Source organism: Thermobia domestica, chromosome 1, assembly GCF_964235325.1.
Source record: "Thermobia domestica chromosome 1, izTheDome1.hap1.1, whole genome shotgun sequence".
Taxonomy (NCBI): Eukaryota; Metazoa; Arthropoda; class Insecta; order Zygentoma; family Lepismatidae; genus Thermobia; species Thermobia domestica.
Window position 1 is genome coordinate 384,337,940 of NC_137454.1, and position 12,953 is coordinate 384,350,892.

General features: G+C 31.7%; 1 protein-coding gene across 1 annotated transcript in view; it reads right to left on the reverse strand.

The window, feature by feature from the left end:
- The window catches only part of LOC145682782 (uncharacterized), a 190,914-nt gene that overhangs the window by 143,765 nt on the left and 34,196 nt on the right, over positions 1-12,953 (reverse strand). The window contains exon 2 of the mRNA XM_081754160.1: positions 12,049-12,105. Within this exon, the coding sequence (XP_081610286.1) occupies positions 12,049-12,105 (57 nt within the window). The remainder of the gene's footprint in view (positions 1-12,048; positions 12,106-12,953) is intronic.

Here is a 12,953-nt window from a genome sequence, read left to right on the forward strand (position 1 = left end):
AGTACTGTGAAAATGATGTGAGAATTCTCACAGAAGCTGTTATTAAATTTAGTAATATCATAGAAGAGAAAACGGGTGGATTACAATGTTTTCTAGTATCGTCTACGATTGCAAGTTTAGCCATGCAAACATATCGTACATCATATCTTCCAGAAGAAAGTATTTCTGTTATACCACCTTTGGGGTACCATTATAAAACAAAAACCAGTGAAAAAGCAATGAAATGGCTAAAGTATATGGAACACCAATTGGGTATAGAAATCCAGCATGCTGGACGAAACGGAGAACAATCTTTTGGAAGGTATAATGTTGACGGATACAATGCAGAGCTTAATGCCGTGTTCGAATTTATGGGATGTTACTGGCATGCCTGTAAAACGTGTTTTCCAAATAACCGTAATGCCATAATAGATAATGCACATGGTCCGTACAACACATTTGAAAAAAGGTACGAACATACGGAAATCCGGCGAAAATATTTCACAGAAATTCTAAAAATGAATTTGTATGAAATATGGGAGTGCTCTTGGGATAATAAAGTACGCACAGATGTAGATTTACAAAAGTTCCTTAAAGAACATTGTGATACTACTGCAGACTTTCTTATTCCTAAGAGTTGCTACAACGGAGGCCGTACTGAAGTATTTCGTTCATATGTGAATTGTGCGGACGATGAATCCATTTGTTATTATGATATTACATCGTTATACCCCTACGTAATGGCAAGGAAACCTCTTCCGGTGGGGGCACCTAAGGTGCATAAGGGGCCGGTTTTCCCAGATGTGGGAAAAATTCATGGGATTGTAAAATGTACTGTATTGGCTCCTAAACAACTCTTTTTTCCCATCTTACCATATGTAGCGCAAAGCCGATTAATATTTGGACTTTGTAGGCTATGTATGGAAGGAGAAACTATTGATAATTGCACACATAGTGATATTGAACGTGCATTAACTGGAACTTTTTGTACACCAGAGCTTCACCGTGCTCTTGAAAACGGATATAAAATCGTCAAAATTTATGAAATATGGGAATTCGAACTCATGGGTTCTGAAGATCGGAATTCACCTAGTTTATTCCGGGACTATGTGAATACGTTTCTTCAGATGAAGCAGGAAGCTTCAGGCTATCCTGCTTGGTGTAAAACTGAAGAAGACAAAGATAAGTATATTGACGATTACTATGCTCACGAAGGCATAAAATTAAATAAAGATAATATTAGCTCGAACCCTGGACTTAGACAATGCGCGAAGTTGTACCTCAATTCCTTATACGGAAAATGGGGACAGCGTACAGATATGACACGGTGTGTAATTATTGATAGTGGGACAGAGTTCCATAGGTACCTTGCTACACCGAGATATGAGGTTCATAGTGTTATTCCAGTTGGTGATGAACATCTTATTCTAACATATAAAGACTTGGAAACTGAAAATGTACCTTTAGAATTTTCCAATGTCGTCCTTGCTGGTTTTATTACTTCATGGGCCAGGCTACAATTATATGATTTACTTGTGACTGTAGGACCTGAAGACGTAATTTATTGTGACACAGACAGTATTATGTTTACGTGTAAAAAAGATAGGGAACCTCCGTTAAAGCTTGGAAGCTATTTGGGTGATCTCACTGATGAAATTGAAGAAGGGTGGGAGTTTGTAACGTTTATAGGCTTAGGGCCAAAAAATTATAGTATGCGGCTTAAAAATGCCGCAGGGGAATTTCGGAATATTTTCAAAATTCGGGGAATTACACTAAATGATAGGACCTCTCAAAGAATAAACTTTGAGAGTTTCTATGGATTAGTGACAGAAAATATTCATTGTACAATTATAGAAAATCCAAATAGCATTGTGCGAAAACAGGGCTTCACTATCTTTTCGCGTAAAGAGACAAAAACACACCAAGAGGTAAACAAAAAACGTAAACGTATTGACGATATACAAACTGACGAACCAATACCAAAGACAAAAAGTTTACCTCATGGATATGTATCATGATAATTTTAGCTTGGCTTATAAGTGATTGTTTTTATTTATTTATTTATTTATTTATTTTTTAAAAGATCATTAGTAGAGTATGACTATTTATTTATTTATTTATTTATTTCATCGTTTGCTGAGCAAACTTATACATTGTAAACCAAAGTATACATTTCATTCTAGTCATTCATTTATTCTAGTCATTCATTCATATTTTAGTCATTTCAAGCTTTAATATTTATTTTTTAACTTATTCTTAATTTATTTTTAATTTATGTTGTTAATTGTGTGAGTGAGTGTGTGTGTGTGAATGAGTGTATATAAAGTAAAGTATCTATTGTGTGCATTCAGTTTAATACAAGATGTTAAAGTTTCAACATCCATCAACCATTTTAATTGCTGGTCCTTCACGTGCAGGTAAAACATGTTTTGTAAATCGATTATTAAATGAACGTGATGAAATGTTTACTATGAAATTTAATGAAATTGTTTGGTGTTATGGTGCAGTCATACCAAATTTAGATGCAAGTTCAGAAATTCGATTTATAGAAGGTATTCCAGATATGAATAATTTTGAAATACAAGAAAATTCATTATTAATATTAGATGACTTAATGTCTGAAACCAATGGTGATGTTGCAAACTTATTTACAAAATATGCACATCATAAAAAATTAACAGTAATATTTATTGTTCAAAATTTATTTCCAAAAGGAAAACATGCTCGTGATATAAGTTTAAATGCACATTATATTATAGTATTTAAAAATCCTCGTGATAAATTACAAATACAATATTTAGCAAGACAAATTATGCCACGATATAGTAAACAAGTTGTGAATGTGTTCGAAGATGTAACACGTGAACCTCACACTTATTTGTTATTTGACTTAACTCAAAAAACAAATGATGCATTACGATTACGTACAAATATTTTTCCTAATGAAACACTGCATGTATATGCAAATGTAAAAGACAGTAATTCAGTCGTTTACGTTTAGTTTAGTTCAAGATGTTGAAGGTGAAACAACACTTTGATACTCTCCGTGCTTTGTGCAAATGCAAAAGCGCAAAGCGAAAACAAATTATACGACATGCATCTGGTGATTTAATACGTACTATTTCACAAGTTGCTAAAAACACAATAAAAGGAAACATTCCATTGAATTCGCGTCAGAAGCAACGTTTACGTAGACATAAAAAGATCTTGCGTGCTTTATCTGCACAACGTACAGCACTTAATAAGAAAAAGAAAATTTTATTACAAAAAGGTGGGGCATTTTTACCATTAATTTTAGGACCATTACTTGGTGCAGTAGCAAGTAGTTTGTTTGGAAGATAACTATGTCGGAATTTCGTAAAATGATATTAGTGCCTGAAAATGCAATGCAACAAATGCATGCGAATATAAAATCAATAGATTCACATCAATCGCGTTTAGATGAAGAAATGAATAGTATTTTACAACGTCGTAATCTTAGTATTGAAGAAAAATGGAAATTGTATCAGCAAGCATTACAACAATATTTAAATTATACTTCATCAGTTTCACAAAATCCAATTACATTACCTATTATTGAAAAAGATGTTCCTCAAACATCATCATCATTATTATCTCAAGAAGAAGAAAAAAATAATTCTATTTTACCCTTTGTATCAGACATTTTACAATCAGTACCAAAAACACAGCGAAGGAAAACAGATCTATTATTAAAACAGTTAACAAGTTCTGATAAAATTCATTGGGATCAATCAGGAACAGTACGTATTCAAGGAAAAATAATACCAGGTTCTAATATTATTGATTTAATAAATGATGTTGTTCGTACACGAAAATATTCAAGAAATCCTATAGGCATTCACGAATTTAAAAATTTATTGGATGATCTTAATGTACCACGTGAATTTATTTCTACTCCTATAGTGAAATCACATAGCAAAGTTAAAAAATCACAAAGTCCAACACTAGTAACAAATATTTTTAAAAACTGGAAAGAATATAAAATGTAAATAAAAATGGTAAAATTGTCAAAATTATATTATGATTATACGAATCCTGCTTCTTTATCAAGTATTAAAACATTACAAGGAAAAACAAAATTATCAAAAAAGAAAATTAAAAATTGGTTAGCATCTCAAGATGCATATACATTACATGCACCAGCACGTAAAGTATTTGAACGTAAACAATATTATGTTAGTGCACCAAATGAAACATTACAAATGGATTTAGCAGATATGCAAAATATTGCAAAGTATAACAAAAATTATAAGTATATATTATGTTGTATCGATATTTTTTCACGGTATGCGTATTGTGTTCCCTTAAAAACAAAAACAGGTCCTGAAATGGCAAAAGCAATCAAAAACATTTTAAAAAATTTTAAACTACCCGTGTTTAATGTACAAACGGATTTAGGTACAGAATTTTATAATCAACATGTAAAACGTTTATTTAAAGAATACGAAATTAATCATTATAGTGTACATTCAGAAATTAAATGTGCATTAGCTGAACGTTTTATAAGGACATTAAAAGAAAAATTGTATCGTTATTTTACGGCTAAAAATACATACCGTTATATAGATGTCTTAGATCAATTTGTAAAAAATTATAATCATTCGTATCATAGTAGTATTAAAATGGCACCAGCAAATGTAAATTACTCTAATGTTGATCAAGTTTTGAATACGTTGTACGGTGATAAAACGAATAAAAACAAATTAACATGTAAATTTCACCCTGGTGATTATGTGCGTGTTAGTAAATATAAACATAAATTAGAAAAGGGATATTTACCAAAATGGTCACAAGAAATTTTTATTGTTGATAAATGTATTCCGACAAATCCTATTACATATAAATTAAAAGATTGGAATGATGAGGAAATTAAAGGAATATTTTACACAGAAGAATTACAAAAAGTAAATGTAAATTCAAACAAAACATTTTTAATTGAAAAAGTACTAAAACGAAAAAAAGATATGATGTATGTAAAGTGGTTGGGATATCCATCAAGTATGAATTCATGGATTAAAACAAATTCTGTTCAGTCTTCAAAATGAGTTCAATGATAGAACATGATTTCTATGTTACTCTTCCTTCAAATGCTAGTACTGAAATTTTTACTAATAATACAACTTCTTCATTTATAGTAAAGTTAGCACAACCTATTCACTTAAGTGAAGGAGAATGGTATGTTGCATTAACACAACTTAATGTTCCTTTTAGTTTTTATAATGTAGGTAAAAATGAAAAAATTGTAATTGAAACCATCGTTAATGATGAACTTGAAATTGTAGATGTCGATATTACACCAGGATACTATACTTCTATTACATCCATTTTAGAAATGATTCCTGAAGAATTACGCATGTTAAAATATTATAAAAATAAAAATCAAGTTGGAATTAGACATTCTTTAAAATTAAAAGATTTTTGTGTTATTGGAATGACACGCGGATTGCAACATTTACTGGGATTTATAAATGAAAATACAACAGAGTTTACAGATGCTGTTTTTGTAAAACCAGTTAATGAAGATATTCCAAGCGTAACACGTGCAAAATTTCCATGCAATTTAGAATATAATATACCAAACGTTTTTAATGTTTGTGTTGATATTGTAAAACAACAAGAAAATATTGGACCAGTACTTCGTAAAGTTAGTGCTTATAATATTGAGCACGGAGATGTAAAATGTTTTCTATTTCACACACCACAATATGTTAAAGTTGTAAAATCTTATTTTAACACGATTGAAGTAAACTTAAAAGATGAGCACGGTTTAAAATTGCCATTTCAATTTGGAACTTCAAACTTAACACTTCACTTTAAACGAAAATGATTTCTGAAAGTATTGATGATAGTTTTTACATTACACTTGTATCAAACGCAAGTACTGATGTATATCCTACAAATAGTCCAACACATTTTATTAATCAACTAAAAAATAATATTCAATTATCAGAAACCGATTGGCATGTAGGATTAAGTGAATTACATGTTCCTTTAACATGTTATAATGTTAACGATGGAGAAAATGTTATGTGGTATAAAATAAAAAATGAAGAAGCACAAAAAGGTAAAATTGTAAGTGGATATTATCACTCTGCACATCATATTATTGATGAATTAAATAAAATATCAAAAGATATAAAATTTTCTTTATCAAATATTGTACAAGTAGATTGTAGTGATCGTGTTGAATATGCCTTATTATCAGCAACATTAGCAATGCAATTAGGACTTCGTCAACATAAAGATCTTGTTTTGTATAAACGTGGATTTAAACAACCGTATGTTGATATTGGATATCCTCATCAAATTTTTATTTATACTGATATCATACAATATCAGTTTCTAGGTGATACAAAAGCACCTTTATTACGTATTGCAACAACATCAAATGTAAAATACGGTAAAGTAAAAACATTAACATTTCAAGATATTCATTATCTACCACTTGCAAAGTTTTCATTTAACAGTATTGAAATACTATTAAAAGACCATGCAGGACGAAATTTGCCATTTCGTTCTGGGACACTAAGTGTTACACTTCATTTTAAGCGCTCTCCTAATAAAAAGTAATTAATTAATTATATTTTAAACATGAAATTTAGACGGCATTACGGACATGGTATCCCATACTTTTCAGGACCTGTATATCAACGTGGACATGGTATAGGTAGTTTCTTCCAAGGATTATTTCGTTTTGCATTACCATTTCTTAAACAGGGTGCAAAAACTTTAGGTCGACAAGCATTACAAACGGGAATACAAGTAGCGGGTGATGTATTAGAAGATAAACCATTTAAAGAATCTGTTCGTGCGCGTGTAAAAGAAGCTGGTGAAACATTAAAGACAAAAGCTGTTAACAAAGTTGGTCAGTTATTAACTGGAAGTGGTAAGAGACGGCCACGCAAGCGTAAAGCTCCTGCAATTGTTCGGTTTGAACCTCCAACTAAACGTAAGCGTACAAACAAAAGCAAAAGCAAAAGAAAAGTAAAAAGAAAAATAAGTCGTGTTACAGATATATTTTCATAATGGCACTACTTAATTCAAACAGTGTGGAATGCTGTACTAACGATTTCGATTTATTTAGTACTCCAATGACACAAACTGCAATTGAATCTTGCTTTAATGCTGAATACCGTCCAATTTCAACATTAAGTTCTGATGGACCTATTGAATTTTTTATTCCCGGTGAAACAGGAGAATTTATTCATACTGCATATCTTTATCTTTACGTACGTTGTAAAATTACAAAACCTGATGATACAGCATTAGCTGACACTGATGTTGTAGCACCAACAAATAATTTCCTACATTCATTATTTAGTCAAATTGACATTTCATTAAATGATAAATTAATTACTTCTTCATCAGGATTTTATCCTTATCGTGCGTACCTTGAAACATTATTAAATTATTCCCGTGATGCTTCTGATACACATTTGAAATTAGGTATGTGGTATAAAGATACCGCTAAACAATTTGATACCATAGGTAATGCTAATGTAGGTTTTCAACAACGTGCTAATTATATTAAAAATAGTAAATCGTTTGAAATGTATGGTCGTCTGTATACAGATATTGCTGGATTACCAAGAGCACTTGTAAATAAAGTAGGTCTTCGTATAAAATTACATCGTAGTAAAGATGCTTTTTGTTTATTATCTCCTGCAAATACTTCTTATAAAGTAAAACTTGAAGATGTTACTTTACATATACGTCGCATTGATGTTGCACCTCATTTGGCAATGGAAATCAATACTAATATGAATCATGAAACAGCAAAATATCCCCTTACAAGAGTACAAACAAGATCATATACTATTCCTGCAAACGTTAATTCATACAATCTTGATAATATTTTTCTGGGTAACGTACCTAAAGGTGTTGTTATCGGGTTTGTTTCCAATTCGGCATTTAATGGAAAATCTGAACTAAATCCATTTCATTTTCAACACTTTAACGTTAACAAACTGCAGCTACAAGTTGGATCAAAATCTTTTCCTCCCAGCCCCCTCACCCCCGATTTTCAAAACAATTTGTACCTTCTAAGTTACCATTCTCTGTTTTCCGGTACTGGTTTATATTATAAAGATGATGCACATACTATTACTCCTGAAGAATATCCACACGGTTATACTCTTTATGCATTTATTCTATCACCTACAGCAACATTAGATGATTGTACGTGGGACCTTGTGCGTGATGCACCTGTAAATATTAAAGTTTCCTTTTCTCAAAATTTAACTGAGCCTATAACATGTATTGTGTACGCTCAGTTTGATTCTTTAATTCAAATTGATAAAGATAGAAATATATATACTGATAATACTTTTTAAAAGTATCATTTTAATAAAAGAAGTATAACTGTTCACTTCTAAGCATATGAATTACATGTGTCCTACTGGTACAAAGTGTGTTAAACATTGTATATTGTAATATTTTTGCTTGATTATTCAAAGAGTTGCAAGGTATCATACTATGAAGTTTGTCAAAAGTATTTTTTATGCGTTAGCACCATTCATCGTTATTGGAAAAGTTATAAAAAACTCTGTCATGAATATTTTAAACATGTTATTTCGTTTTATGAGAATATTCCATATACTCCACTAGGTCTTCCAACATATACGCGTATAAAGTGAAGTGAAGTGATGTGAATTTAAAAAACAAAAGTTATGTACACGGATGATTTAATAAAAGTGTTACTTCGTGATAAAGTTACTGGTGCAAATGTGCATGGCATTTATCCTATTGATAGAATACCAAAAACTGTGCAACCACCGGCTGGACTTATTATAAATTTAAGCAATTCATCTTCAGGTGGCACACATTGGGTGTGTGTATTCATTGATGAAAATCAAAGAGGATACTACTTCGATAGCCTAGCATTACCATTTCCAAAAGAAATAAAAACTTTTTTAAATAAAAATTGTAAAATATATTTTACAAATAGTTCCGCATATCAAGATGATAATTCAATCTTGTGTGGACAATTTGTGTTGTACTTTTTGCATCATATTGTACGAAAGAAAAGCTTTAACGAATGTTTAAATTTGTTCAAAAAAAATAATCTTAAACAAAATGATAAAATTGTATTCAATCATGTAACCAATATAATGAAAAAGAAAAACAAGTAGATTAGTTTAATAAAAATTTTTTATTTACAATTGAAAATCTTGTATTTTTATTCACAAGAACATATCATATCCTTTTTACAACTTTGCAAATGCATTAGTTAATGTTATAGTACGTTGAAACTTCCACCAATAACATAACTGTTGTGCATTACGAAATGCACATCCTGATTTTTTCTCAAGTTTAATATTTTGTTCATGAAAAGCACAATAATCATTAAATACATTTGCATGCATTGTGTTTAATGGTGGACACTGTTTACTTTCCAAATCAATAACATTAGCTAGTGCAAAAATATTTTTAATCCAAAGTGTTTTTTCTGCACCTTTACAATAAAAGGTTGCATCTTGTTTACAAAGTTGATATATAAGGTTACGTATGTGTGATACAGTATAACCGCATTTATCATTCCAAGTTAATCCATGTAAGTTTAATGTTAACCATTCAATTTGTTTTTGACAACCTAATGGAAGTACATTGTATTCTACTGGTGATTTTATTAAACAATGCAAATTTACTGTATCATCACACGCAGTTAAACAAAATTCACGTATAATAAATTCATTATTTGAAATCTTAAAACCTTGTATGTCAATAATGTATTCATTAACACATGGTGAAATTTTATGTTTACGATCTAAGAAAAATGGTATAATTTGTCCAACAAATTCGGTGTTCTTTAAACAATCACGCACTTTGCGTATAAAGTTTATACTTGAAATTTCACTATGGTGTTCTTCAAACACTTCAAATAAATCAATAAGAGTTATATCGTTGGATAAATATCGTACAGCAAAAGTTCCAATATCATCGTGAAATAAACATTGATGTTCAAGATGCATCAAACATTGTTCACAAGAAATATTATTATTAAAGCGTAAGTATGCACTTATAGTTTTTAAAACACAAACTTCACTAATATGTTCTTCACTACATGATACACAAAAATTATTTTCGAAATACATTATGTACAGTACGTTTTCTTAACACACTTCACTATACTCGTTCGATCTGTCTTTTTCAAGGAAAATACTTAAAAGTTCTTTTCGCACATTCACATCCACTGATAGTTCACCAAATGTAATATTAAAATAATCTCTTGTCAATGTTGTAATAACTGTATGTGTTTCTGCATAAATGTCAAATAATTCCTCCTGTACACGAGGATTCACTAACACAGACCAAACACGAATGTCTAAAACGTCATCATTACAATAAAAACATTCATGAGACCATTCACATGTATCATGCCAATAACATGCATAGCATATTAAATAATCATTTGGTTTCCATTTCGCAATGCAGTCTCTTACACAGTTCACATCCACATAGTTAACACCACATTCACAATTCCAACTTAATTCTGATAAATCAGGTGAACATGGCGGCGTATCCACATTTGATACCACTTCGTCATTTGATTTTGCCTCAAAATCTGAATTATCTTGCGAAAATTCATACACTTCATTATCTATTCCCGCATCACTATCACTTGCATAAACTTTTATATTATCGTTTTCATATCTTTCTAATTCATTTTCATCAAATGTACAATCTGGAGAATCTGGATATTCACTCTCAGCGTCTAACTTATGCTTCACATCAACGTCTTCTACAAACTGACGGTTCTCCATCGCTAACAAAACTATACATGCCTATTTTTTAAAACCAATATTTAAATAAAAATTTCAAATGACGTCACGCGCTCGCGCCCGCGCACGCGGGTATTTTCCGTTCGCGCCCCCGCGCCTTCCCGCGCCGCGTCCGCGTTTCCGCCGCCGCCGGGTTAAAAACTCTTTTTATAACAATCCGCTATTGTTCAACACCTAAATTAATATTCTTTAACGCATACAGCTGCGAGGTTTCTCTTTACATACATCTGCAAAGAATTGTATAGTTCTATTATTTCTTTATACCCTTGTTCAATGATTTTCCCAAGATTTTTCTTTTATTATTCTTTATAACAAGTTAGCATTGTTCAACAAGTTTCCAAGGTTTCTCTTTTATTATTCTCTTTTGTGTCAGTACTATACATACAATAGTACTACAGCCATTACCTGTCATCATATGTCATTTAAACAATAGTGTATTTCTATACAACTATACTCTCTACCCATTGTCTCCGGGCACCCCGGTGGTACTTCATTATTACGAATACAATAGTATTTGTCGGCAATCCTTTGTTCTATTACCTCACACGTTGGATAGATCCAGGACCAAGTACTACTGTCTAATGTTTTAGAAATTCGATTCTGCATAACTCTGGGAACCCAAAGCCTGCTCAGCGTAACATTTCACACTCTAATAAACAGTTCGAGGTCTACCACGCTGCAAAGTTTGATTCCGAGCGGTGAGTTCGTTGTATGTTTCTTTCTTTCTTTCTTTCTTTTTCAATAGATGATGCACAGTTTGTCTCTGATCAGATTAGATTAATGTAATGGGTTTTGTCGTTTCGAACGAATGGGTTTCCTATAATTCGGAAATCCCAAGCCTGCATAACATTTCATACTCTTACATAGCTGGTAAAGATCTACCATCATGCCAAATTTGACTTCGATCGGATAGTTTACATATATAAAGAGTAAGTCCAGTAGAGATGGACCTCCTGAGTGAGATGAACTAGAGTCATAATTCGTAAACTATCCACCAGAGTGCAGTGTAAATATTGGTGTAGTGTCATGGTGGATATATGCTTGGCACTGTATGCTTTCGCGAAACAGAAGTCCACACATTTCTTCAATAGACGAGAATTTTGATTTCAGGGAGGTCAAAACTGTTTTTTGCCACATTTCATTGAAAGCAATATTCAACGTTCTTCAGTTTTTTTTTTTACTAGCACATTTCATCACAAAAGAATGTGTTAATGAAAACAATTAAGTTTCCCGCGTTCAAAAAGTACAACTGAACCACTCTTCTTACCTCTCCTTCTTGGGATAGATGAACCACTGCCATGGTGGGAGAGATGGACCACATTATCTTAAAGAAAAACAGGAAAAAGAGGGTTAAGTGCACCAAATCGACCACAAAAACCAAAGACAAGAAACAAGAAGTGAATTACGATCATGTCTTCATCTTTATCCAGCGATAATGATCAATCGATAATATATGCTGACAGCGATGATATGGAGGATTATGATGAAAACGAGTGCATTGGATGCGGTGAAAATTATAATGAATCAAGAAGAGAAGACTACTGGATATAGTGTATTGTGTGTGAACGTTGGTTACATGATGCCTGTTCGAAATATGAAAATGTTTGTGATTTATTCCAATGTATGGAATAATGTAACAACTGACACTAATTTTTCTTCGTAAAAAAACGAAACATATGTATGTATTCTTGTCATTTCCAAATGTTTGTTTTCTAGATTACATGTTAAGATGAAATTTCATTTTAGATTTTCTATACTTCTATTTTACTTTATTATATGATATCAATATTAGATTTCAGTAAAAACTTGGTATATTACTGCCAAAATGACTTGAGCCATGGCAAAATTGCGAACCAAAGCTCACACCCTCGACACACCTACGCGCTGAGCCAATACTGGTTCAGCTGTTGCTTAGCGAAAAAAAGCCTCAGCGAAAGGGAGTGGAATTCCTTCAGCCGATAGGAGCGCCTGGAAAGGAGGACTAGGTGTTAAGTCAATGCGGTACGTTTATAGCTGTATAATATCTACTTTATTAATATAACGTATTTAAAGACAAAACTGTTCCAAATTATTTATTTATTTATTTATTTATTGTTTAGGTTCTGCATATGGTTCATCACTGGCACAGTGTACGGTCCATCTAACACATAGCACTATGGGATAAATGGACCA